This window comes from Seriola aureovittata, chromosome 17 (genome assembly GCF_021018895.1).
Source record: "Seriola aureovittata isolate HTS-2021-v1 ecotype China chromosome 17, ASM2101889v1, whole genome shotgun sequence".
NCBI lineage: Eukaryota > Metazoa > Chordata > Actinopteri > Carangiformes > Carangidae > Seriola > Seriola aureovittata.
This window is the reverse complement of record NC_079380.1, coordinates 17,686,864-17,699,208: the sequence shown is the minus strand read 5'-3', so window position 1 is coordinate 17,699,208 and position 12,345 is coordinate 17,686,864. Positions and strand designations below refer to the sequence as shown.

At 39.2% G+C, this 12,345-nt stretch overlaps 1 protein-coding gene across 1 annotated transcript in view; it reads left to right on the top strand.

Moving 5' to 3' along the window:
- Positions 1-8,550, top strand: part of LOC130184481 (alpha-1,6-mannosylglycoprotein 6-beta-N-acetylglucosaminyltransferase B) — a 55,077-nt gene extending 46,527 nt beyond the window's left edge. Inside the window, exons 13-18 of the mRNA XM_056400411.1 lie at positions 162-317; positions 513-659; positions 871-987; positions 3,448-3,522; positions 6,866-7,137; positions 7,771-8,550. Of these exons, the coding sequence (XP_056256386.1) occupies positions 162-317; positions 513-659; positions 871-987; positions 3,448-3,522; positions 6,866-7,137; positions 7,771-7,969 (966 nt within the window). The 3' untranslated portion in view covers positions 7,970-8,550. The remainder of the gene's footprint in view (positions 1-161; positions 318-512; positions 660-870; positions 988-3,447; positions 3,523-6,865; positions 7,138-7,770) is intronic.
- Positions 8,551-12,345: the final 3,795 nt, after the last annotated feature.

The following is a 12,345-nucleotide window of genomic DNA, read 5'->3' as shown; positions in this document are numbered from 1 at the left end:
TAAAACTAACCGATAGGGATATGGTGGATTGAAAAAAAATAATAATTTGAATGCAAATGAAGATGACCCACCTTTGCAGCAGTGCTTGCAATGATAAATCAGTTATTTTACAGTGCCTTTTTTTAAGTGTTTAACTAATTTTCTCCTGAATGTCTGAAAAGGGTAAGGAAAAGTTCCTGGCCATTCTGCATCGCTACATGGAGATCCACGGGACAGTGTACTATGAGACACAGCGTCCACCAGAGGTGCCTGCCTTTGTCAAGAACCATGGTCTGCTGCCTCAGCAGGAGCTGCAGCAGCTCCTTAGAAAGGCTAAGGTGGGGACATTATTGATGCTTTCATGAGAATGCTCAGATGTTTGCACACACAATTTTTGGTTCATAATGAAAAGCTCTCTGAATAGCTTTGTGTTTTTGAAGAGTTAAACTAAGCCTTACACAAGTGTTGACCTGGATATGAGCAGCTCAGTGTATATACTCACGATCTCCTCCTCCTCCTTTTTTCCTGTCAAGCTTTTCATTGGATTTGGTTTTCCATATGAAGGTCCCGCCCCTTTGGAGGCCATAGCCAATGGCTGCATCTTCCTACAACCCAAGTTTAATCCCCCTCACAGCTCTCTCAATCATAACTTCTTCAGAGGGAAGCCCACCTCCAGGAAGGTAGATACACTTGTCTTCATCTCAGCCATGAGAATGATGGTGATTGACAATATTATTACAGAACACAGTAATTTAATTTCTGCCTGTCCTTCCACATATCCACACATCCATAACAATCAAGTGCACAACACCATTCTCTCATCTTGACTTGATTTGTAGTTAAGACTTTTATTGTTATTGTAATTATATATCCTATTTATCCCTCCCTCAGGTGTCCTCCCAGCATCCCTATGCAGAGCAGTATATTGGCAGGCCTCATGTCATCACAATCGACTTCAATAACTCTGAAGAGTTTGATGCGACCATTCGTGAGATCATGAGGATCAATGTATGTTCATTTTCGGTGTTTGTCATCCAAACTCAGCACTACCCATTCAACATATAATAGTATTCTAATATATAGTCTACCGCAGCACACTTTGTACTGCTGCATAATAGGCTGGGTGATAGCATAATATGCTCTTGCACACTTTACATTCACACTTCACGGGGTTTGACCTACTTTTGAAGCCCTCAGCCTTTAATAGAGCTCTTAATCATGGCGTCCGACATTAGAGCAAAATGCTTAGCTGGCTCCCTCTCTGCGCCCCGCACTGCTAATTGCTTGAGATATTGAGCGGCTCAGTAAGTAAACTATGCCCACACCTGGGTTTACATGGCTGCTTTCCAGAGGCCAGCGCCACAGTCAGTAAGCTTTGTCCACAGCAGATCATATTAATCAATCACGCTGTGCTCAATCTGTCACCACAACAACACTAAGCCACAGCCAAGGCTCTTGCAGTGCCAAGATGCATGTGTGCCTCTACCTAGCAGGTGTGTTAAATAGACTTTGTCTTTCCTGCTGATAGAGGTAAAATAAGGTACCAGTCATGGCACTGGTAAATGCTTAAAAAGTGGTTACTTGGTGGAAGCAAAACAAAACTGATTACTCAGACTGACTGAGCAAGTTCCACCTTCTATTTTGTATCTTCTTAAAAAGATTAATCATTTTAATGTTCATAAATATCATGCATAAGAAATTGGTGGATTTTTGTTTTAATATGGCCATGTAGTGTGGACATGTAAATGTTAGGACTAGATTGAAATTAAAGAGAATTGTAAATACGGTAAAACAAAAGTATAGCATCACATAATTATAGGTAAGCTGCTGTGTGTGATATGAATTAAATAATAATGTACAAAGCTTACGAGGTTATACTGGATCTTTCTCACCCAGAAATACAATGAGGATGCTGAATGCATAGTTTTCTTTGACTGCCACGAAAATCTAGCTCATCTCTTACTTTAATCGATCATATTTCACTTACTTAAACCCTTCTTGTAGCTTATACTCATTGTTATTCTGTATTGTGAATTACACTCACTCACTCACTCACTCACTCACTCACTCACTCACTCACTCACTCACTCACTCACTCACTCACTCACTCACTAACTAACTACCCAGCACTATTTGTAGTTAAGGTTTGTTAGTAAAGCTGTTGCTCATGTTTTTAATGTAAGATAGCTTTTTCTGTCAGTGAGCTGTAGTGCTACCTCTGTGCCTGTCTGAAACACTGTTGCCTCAGTTTTTACTGACACCATGGCAACAATGAATGATGGAAATGAAGAAACAGACAGCTGATGAAGGCGCACTAAAATGTCTGACACCAGCTTCATCTTACTCACAGGCAGGGCTTGTGTACCTTTTTCTGGACATGGCTGCTCCAGGCACAGCTCAGCTCGGGAAAGTGGATGAAGTTTTATTTTATGTCATCAAAGATGACGTGAAATAATGAATGTTGCTCACATATTTTTGAGGCCCAGCAATGCAGTCAGTTTTGGTATATAAACTGCAAAGTCTTTTTGAAATGTTTTCCACTGCTGAATTCAAATCACCATCTATGAAGCATTTTTTTCCTCTCGCTCTCGGATTCTATTATATAAAGATGCCCAAAAGGCAAATTGCATTGCAGAATAGCTGATGAAGTGCCAGATACATTTCATTAAACTCAGATGAAATAAAGTAATAAGGGAGTGCTAAAAGGAACACAACACTAAAAGGAACCATTTATCAGTTTAAAAGCCCTTGTGCTTTAGTGGCCTGATAGTAAACAATGAGATCTCACTTCAGCTACCATGGGAGACATTCAGAGGGTATTCTGCACTGGGGATCCTAACACAATGTATCCTATCCTGTTATATTTCATAATTACTGATGTCATCAAAAAACAATAGGTTCAAAAATTCAGTACTTAATATAAAACTGTCTCATAAGACATCAGCCTGCACTAATTCAGTAAGAGTGTTTCTTCCTGCCACTGCTGTGTTCTCACATCTCTCACAAGGCTGTTAGCATAAAACACTAGAAAGAACTGGACAAGCTATCGATCAGTGCTCTCTCAGTGAATTTTAATCCACTGTCTGGTATCAAAATTCACACAAGGAGCGGCAGGCCTTAACGACACTGATATATGCACCCGATGGACCCAGAATGCTCAAAAACATCGGCTTCTTCGGCGCCGGACGACCTATGCCCCGCTGTCAGTTTAATCCATTGTTTGACATATTGATATAGTCATCACTAAAAATAATGAAATCAATTTTCAAACTTGTCACCTGTGATGTATTAGGTCATTGATTTTAATGTGAGGCTTGTGGTATGATATAAGCCTTTCACAATTACACTAATGAATATGTCAGTTTTGATTAAGTATCAGATGCTCAGTTCCTATAATTACATGGACACACTCCCTCTCTCTCTTGCCCCCCACCGATTCTTCATCTGTGTTCGCATCTATGTTTGCAGGTGGAGCCATTCCTGCCCTATGAGTACACCTGTGAGGGGATGCTTGAAAGAGTTCATGCCTACATTCAGAACCAGGTGGGTCTCAAAACCAATCCAAATCAGTAGGCATGCGAGTTAGGGTTATAATGATATAATAGAAATTGTTTGTTGGTGCATATGTTGCCTCTCAGCAACTTAGGTTGGTGACATTTTGGGGGTGTGAATCAACCATAGAAATAGAAGTGAAATGTGAGCAAGAGTAATTATTCAGTGTGTGGCTCAGCTGTTGTGGCCCTTTTTAAAAGCGTTTTGATGGAGCTAGTTGTAAATTTTGCTATTGCTACATAGCTGGCGTTAGCATTAACAGCTGTTTATTTACAAGTTTAGAAGAAACGTTGCAAGTTCAGTATTAAAACTTCATTCCTTTATCCTCCAAAATCTGTCTCCAGCGGTGGAATTCTACCGCAATGTTAACTCTTGTCTCCATCACATCTCACCAGCTAGCCCTGGCCCGCCTTGTTACTCAGAGTGCAATATTATAACCTCTTGTCTTGTAAACGCAACAATGAAGAAGCTCTTGTCAAGTAACAATCATCACTACCGGCTCCCGGAACCACGTTTGGTAGCAGAGAAAATTTACAAATGGCCCCCTTACATAAATAGTTTGACTTTCCCAAAATGTCATAGTACACTTTTACCTATGCATATAGCTGATAAACACAGCTAATTTGCATTTAATATAATATTACCAACATATGCAGCTATATTTGTGATTAAGTTCATACTAAAGCTTACAAGTCCAACTCACCTCCATTACAGTGTTTACAGACTGTTGTTTTGTTACACCCAGCAAATCTGCTTCCTTGGACTTTTCCTGGTGTGGACCAGACATTGGTGGATGCTTGGGTCTCTCCTGGCTCTCCTAGCATTCTTACTTGCTCGCTGTTTCTGAAGCATATTTATCATTTGTCCTTCTCCTGGAACAGACACACACCATCTAAACCACACCGCTTCAGTTCGACACATTTAGCCTCCTCATTTTTTCATGCTCCAAGCTTAATATTTATTTGAATCTTTTGTTTCCCTGCTTATCTTGACAGCCGCTTTTTTCAGTCAAATTTGTGGTGATAACTGTATTAAGTATTTCAGCAGCCTGTGTTTTGAGGTACTTAAATAAAGAGGTTTTCACTAGTTCCAAGAAATATTGTGTGGATAAATGGCTGATAATAGATTAAAAACTAAAACGGCAATTGAATTTTCACAACTGCACAATGTCTCCTGTCCTTGCAGCACTCACATGTCCATTCAGTTGATCTGCGTTAAATCAAGAAGCTGAACTTGTATTTAAACAGTTCCCTTTCTGGGATTTCTCAGTTGCTTGGCCACAGTATTTATACCTCTGCTACACTGCCTGGGTCAGCTATTAAAACCTTTGCAGGCGCCAGCTACAAGCATAATAGACAAGCACAGTGACTAATTTTTTCTCAATGATGCTCCTCAAGGACAGACATGAAAGAGAAAGTAACGCTCATACATAGAAATGGTTATCCAATTTTTTGCACACGTGAAATTATGAATTCATCAATAATTAAAATCTGATGTTACATCGCATACTATTGTAATCAGAACAGTACAGAAGTCCTTCTACCAAAACAAACGAACAAACAAAAAAGAATACACTCATCACACACACATCCAAACCCAACATACACACATTTTTGTATTTTGTATTTGTATATTCACTCATGTTGACATCCTCTGGCACATCTATTATGTTGTGATGGTTGGTATAGGGTCTGGCAGTGGCAGGTTAAGGAAATGTGTTAGCCTCTGCTCTGCTCTGACACAATCCCCCCCCCCGCTGTCAGAAACACACACACACACACACACACTCAACATGCCGTGACTGACTGAGACTGTGACTGCTTGCCTGCCTGGCGTGTACAAGGTCAGACTCCCAATCAGACTCTCCTCCCTTTTCTTTTTCTTTCACTTTTTTTCAACCCTCCCTGACCCTCCTTTCAGAATTTTCCAATTTTATTTCTAACTTCACAAATCGCTCACATTTCTTAAATTTTTCTACTTTCCTGCTGAATCTGTAATCCTCCTTATCTCCCACTCTGACTTCCTCTCACCTCCATCCACTGACAGAGTTCCAGGGCCCCCATTTTGAACCCCCCCCCCAACAAAAAAGCATTGATTATAGGACACCATGATGGCAAATGTCCTCTTATTTTTTGTCCTTAAAGTATCCCAATAACTGAGAAAGCATTTAACTGAAAAATAACAGTGACAATTCTTTCAAACACACACAATTAGAGTAGTAAACAGAGAAAGATGTTTGTTTACTTTGTGCTAACTTTGTGTTCAACAGTTATTTTTATTATTACAATGCATTTATGGGCTGGTGGGGGGTCATCCTGTGACGTACAGCAGTGAAATCTTTAGGAGTTATAAATGTTTTAATGTTCATTGTACAAAGAATATATGCAATGTGTAAATAATAATGCAGACATTTGCATTAATGTAAGACATTATAAGTTATATACTAAAATATGTTTTCGCATTCAAGAAAACACTTCCCTCATTAACTGAACTGGTGAGGGCGGCAACATTACCACATGATTCATTCAAAATCATTCCATTCAAATGATCACACGGGCTTTCAAAACAAACACCCAATTTATTCCTCATGAACCCAACAGTGAACACGCTCAAAACGTCCATTACAGTCATCCATTGCATTGAAAAAGTACAACAACTTCTCATGTAGAGAAAAAAAAAAACCTTTCCAGGTAATCACTTTCACCTGTGCAGATAATATGTACATAACATGTTTAAACAAACCTGTGTGATCATCTGACTGCACAGACCAATGTGACTATCTAATCTTATAGTTTCAGATTTCTTAGTGCGCGTGTCTGTGTGTTGGTGCGTGCCTGCGTGTCATGGATGATGTCTGTGTTTAAGAGTGGAGGTGCAGCAGAGATGGAGAGATTGGAAACCTGGTTATTGCCTGTGGGCACTAGGAGCCTGTTTAATAAACGGGTCTAGAGGCCAGAGGGACATGTCAGAGAAATGTTATTACCTGGGTCTTATGAATAGCTCCAGCTGGAGGGGGAATGTAATCAGGGCTTTCACCTGAGCCTAATTTTGCCTCCAATCCTCATTTGTTATTGGGTTGTATAACTGCATTCATATATTTCTCCTGGAAGATTGTTGAGGACTTGTCAGTTCTGATAAGCACCTTTGCATTGTAACGCTTCCATTATTATTTCCCGTATCAGTTGTCCAGAAGTTGTATGTATTGCTAAGCTGAATACTTTGTCACTGTTCTGCAGTGGAGTATAGTGCTTATTTTTACCTGACAGGTCAAAGTGTTTGCAATATAACACTCAAAATATTACTGATCTGGGACACTTTGTCTTCGCACTTGCAGGACTTTTGCTCTCCTCAAGCTCAGTTTCCTCCAGTAAACTTGTCTAGGACGTGGCTGGGCAGCCCTCCCAGCCCTTTCATCCTCCTGCCCAACTCTAGCTTCCTAACCTGGGCGTCCAACGGCAGCTCCTACACATCCTGGCCTCCACTCAGTGCGCTGAGGCTTTTGGCTTCGCTGGAGGGTCAATCATGTGTGAAAGCGTGTCAGAGTGCAGGACTAATCTGCGAACCCGCCCTGTATCGTTTCATCAACATTAAGGAGGCCTTCAGCGCGTAAGATGTTTCCTCATTTGGATAATTTGTTAATGACTGTGCATATTAATTTGGCCTTACACATTTTTAATCTTTTCATTTGCTCCTGTTGACACTGCATTATAACAAAATTGTCACACTTAATTTTCATTCCTTAATGTAAAAGATTTAGTGTTTATCAGCATGTATCAGGGTAGTAAACAGGAAAACAGTAAGTTGAACTGCCCCCCTTTAAACACAAGAGACTGTTTCACACTATTCAGTATTTAGTGAAATGTAATGTCTTTTCAGGAAAGTCTTAAAAATGAGATGTTGCATCTTGAGGGAGATATGAATTTAACTAATCTTCCCTCCTCAAGGTGTTGTGCGTCATCTGCACTCCTAGTTTCAAAATTATGCAGCAGCACAAAGTACAAGAGAAGACACCGGCTCCCCTTTCCCTGTAATATTTCCCTTCCCCCCTTGAGGTTCTAGAGGCAACACTGTAGAATTAATATTAAATATTAGTGGAATAATCACTGGTACCCTCTGGCACTCCTGCTAACATTAATATTAAACATATTATTAGAGGAATAACAGTTAATACCCTATAAACCTGAAAACAATAAATGTTACATTGTAAGCTGGGTCCTCCTTCTCTGTCTTTGTGTCCAGGCTGGACTTCCAGTGTGAGGGACTGGAGTCAGAGATGAACCACCTCTTCCCTGCCTTCTCAGCAGAACATGCTGAATGTGGCCTGCAGCAGGATCCGCTGCTGTTCAGCTGCGCTGGCTCCAGTGCCAAATACCAGCGCCTATGCCCCTGCAGGGACTATCGTATCGGCCAGGTGGCATTGTGCAGGGACTGCCTATGACCACAGGAGCTCCTGGTGGACGGAGACGCTTTTCTAATTCTTGGCGAGGTCCAGGATGACCCAGGAGATGCTCCTCTCTGACAAGAGGAAAATACGGTAAAAAGCTGTAATGACTGAAAAAATAATGACTCTTTTCCCTTACCTCTGACCCAGGACTGGCCGCCAAAGTAGGTAAAGTGGTAATAACCTCTCAGGGAACTGCATGATTGTACTTTGAATCTGGTGGGTTTGAAACCTCAGTTTAAAGGTTCACATGGCACCACAGTGACTACAGAAGTCATGATGAAATGTGTCATTTGATGGATCAGTTAGTTTAGTAAAGAAATCATGAGCAATCAAAAGGAAAGAGTGATCACAAAAAAATGTTGCTAATGCTTGAATTTCATAAGTGTGTTTTTCAGTGTTGTGTGAATAGCTACAGTATCTTAGTGGAGTTTGGATATTTGTACTAGTTGCACCGAAAGCCATTTACAGCGTGCTGAGATGTACTATTTTACATGTCCTGTAATGAATATATTTGTACATAAGTGTTGTTTAATAAAATTCAGGGGAAAAACATGTTGCCATTATTTATAAGATTATTAATAGGTTATCTGTGGAAATTATTATATTTCATCACATTTTAAAAACTAGGACTCAAAGTATAAGACATCATCAATCTTTTATGGTCAATTTCACAAAGCCAAGTGCGGGGAAATATCCTAATTACTTCTTTCAGACTGATTTATATGCAAACAGTGCTGGCTCAGGCTCATTAGTTTATAGAGCAGTCTTTGGATAAAAGATGACAATAGTGTTTGGGTTTATTCCTGCATCTTTATTTTATTTTTCTTTATTTATTTATTTTTCTCATAAAAAAATAAAAGCTATTAAGGAAAGCTATAGTAGAAGATATTTGTTGTAAATAATACAATACTCTTAAGCACTGTTTATATTCAAACCCTTACAGAAACCCATATTTGTTGTATGTTTTCTACTTAGGGAGACACTTTCTTTGATAACACAACCATTTGTGGTGAAAATTACAGGTTGACATCAGCCCTCTATACAGAGAGAGTAGGAGATGAGCTGCACTATGACTGTACAGTGACTGATGTATGGTAGCAGCAGATAAAATGACAGCTTTCTCCGCTTGCCAAATTATTTTGGTATAATCCTCACGGATGAAGTGCCATATTATTGTAAATTCTCATTTTCTTTGAGTATGTCTTAAAACAACAGTCACGTGCCTACACATGTGTACACTGGTGACATTCTGTGAAACAAAAAATAAAAGACTTCTAAACTTGAGCTGAAGCTAATGTGAGGTTTCAGCAGTCTGAGTTAAACAGTGTGAAGAGGAGGAATTATTACAGTGACCAGAAACTGTTTGAATGTACAGATATGAGTCTGTGAGTTTTGTATTAAGACAGAAGCCCATGGCAACTGCAGCAGAGTTAAAACTGAAAACTGTTAGATTTAGTCGTATTGTTCTTGTACGATTGAAGTCATTTCAAACCTAAAGAGGTTAAAACTCAAACAACATTTGTAGTATAAAAGGACCCAGATGGACAAGCCGACATGCATTGGTCTGACAATACAGTTGTTCCATATACTACAAGTGTTTGTGGACTTTTGATCTTTTTAGACTTGTAACTTTCCCCATGCGCCTTGGAAGTAGGTAAATTTGTGCCAGAAAGTTCTACTCCGCTTTCGACAGCCATTTCAAAGCACAGCCAGTGTCCATCATGTGTCGCATAATGATAGGCACACTGAAAACGGCAAATGATCAAATTCTCCCTGGAATTTTCTCTCAGAAATACTTTTACTTGCCTCGGGCAAAAAAGATATATCATGAGAAAATGTTGGGACCATTTTTTTTTTTTTTTTTACCAAGACAGAACTTAAAGGCTGTAATCTACTGTTTTACTCAAAGCAGGTCAAATTTAATGTGGCTCCCATTGCCCCACTCAATATACAATCTTTAATGAATTTCAATTTTTCCACATGCATTTCTGTTTCATCACATAGTAGTTGTAGTGTATTTATAATTCCTATGTTTTATTAATGTATTCACCAACAACTATACATTCTCCTACGTGCACCCAAAGGTGGAGGCTGCAGCACAAACGGATAATGGATGACAACATCATAAATCAGTTAAAATCATCATATAACAATAAAATGTGTTTTCATAGGAGAGGATATAATTGTTGAGAAATACTCTCCATAAGTAAACACAGATGCTTGAAAATGTCCTTATAGCTTAATATTATGATATTGTAGCAAGTTCTAAACTATTCATTAAAGCCCAAATAGCCCACTGGTTATGCATGTTTAATTGTGGGTCTTAGCCAATTAATTTAAGGGAAAAAACATCAAACACACAACTCCAATCCTCTGTGTGCCAGTGACATCAGTATGGAGTGATTGAGTAAAATCTACAGTCGAATGAAATCTGCTGCCTACAATTTTCTTCACTTCAATCATGTTGTTTTATATTCATATCCTCAATCAAGACATGCACTCTTTCATGAGTGGGTGTGCACTCATTTCCCAAATTGCAGTACGACTTCGTTTTCTATGGCATTTCTTGTCAACTTCAGGCTCAACTTGAGAGCTTGAGGATCAGAAATTTTCAACAGGATTTTTTTTTCCCTCATTTATTTTAAATCACCTTTACAAATGGACATTATAATATGCACAGAAATGTTGCAATGTCACTAAAGTCATTATCATGTGAGCTGCTGCTCCACTGAAGTTGTGAAGCCCTTCACTAAGATAAGAGGATTTTAATGAGACATCCTCAAAAGACAGAGTTGGAATTTGCCAGTTTTCATTTAATGATGGTGTCTCTTTGACTGATAGTAAGGACCATTTCGCAATATGCCTATTTCTCCTTTCCAATTTATAATCTCTGAACTAATGTTGAACTTTCTTTTGATTCTCAGAAACCAAAGGTAAAAGAATCTATGTGTGTGTTGGCAGTAGTGAAGAGGGATTTGAATCTGTTAGGGCTTTTATGGTGAGAATTCAGGTGCTGAACAAAAGCCTCTGAGACTTAAAGCTATAAAGAAAAATATAAATATACCACTTGAGAGTTTTCTCAAATTGTTTTTTTTTTTTTTTCTGAGCAAAACCTACTGAGCTGCATCTGTAGTTAAGCACTTTTCTATTCAGCCATACAGAAAAAAAAGCTCACCTCTATTTCTGCTTTCACCTCTTAAAAACTTCATTAATTTGCCGGCAAGAAATAACTGACTGAGTAACACACTAAAAAATGCTGCAGCAATCACACAAAGATTTTTTTTTTTTTACTTTTTATTTTTTTACATCCTGCAGGTAAAATATGCTTCTTTGACAGTTCTCTTGTCCTGACAACCTGTTGATTCTGACCTCAGACAGATTCTCCACGCCCTGCTTATGGATCAGTCTGGGACTGTGCGTGCTACAAAGGCTGCCGGCAAGCTCACTGCGCTACCTTCAGGTAACAATGTGGATTGAGGTGGGAGAAGTTTATTATGGAGCTCTTTTAAATCTCGAGCTATGGAAAACCTCTGCTTGGCCTGAGGATAACGCGAATGAAAAATTCACAGGACAGTCAATGTGCACACACATGCTACATGCTTGCCTTAAGAGAGCAATCTTAATGGTTTACTGGGATGTGTGCTGGAGGTATAATGGTGATGAAAGAACCTTTGATTTGCATTGTATTATTCAGGGGAGGATTCCTCACTGTGAGTATATTTAATTGGGCATTTACAGCAGGTTTATGCCTGCACTGTAAGTGCTGTTACAGTACATTTAATTATACATGACATTTAAGACGCTACAGCTATACTTACTTCATCTGTGAAATGCTCTGTGCTGTATGATTGATAGAATACAAGCCTGCATCTCCACAGTCTGTTTATAACCAGCTACATCGTCAGGCTAGACCTATCTCGTGTTGCTGTTAACTCACCAGTCTTCAGCTGTCAAAGTTATAGGGCCGATGAAATAACACCTTCACCTGTTTGCAGCCTTCTGTTACCATTACCTTAACTTAATCATATCACACTAAATTTTGACATTTACTTCCCTTTGTGCCATATATTACCCGGACACAAGTGCAAAGAAATAAAGTGAAACTTTTTCAAGTACTGAAAGTTTGCAATGCCAGGAGCCAATTTTCTTGGTGGCGATGGATGTGACACGTAATAGGAGAGATCTAAGCTGAATTCTTAAGAGAAGCCTGACAGGGCAAGAAACACCACAAGTTAGCCAAACTTTAAGGATTTGAAAAAGAAATGGAAGGCAGTTTGTAAACTTCAATTGAAAACGTCCATCACAGTTTGCAGACCAACTGCAGCTTTGAACTGCACAGTACATGTGTGGTTACTTTTGGTTTTACCTTT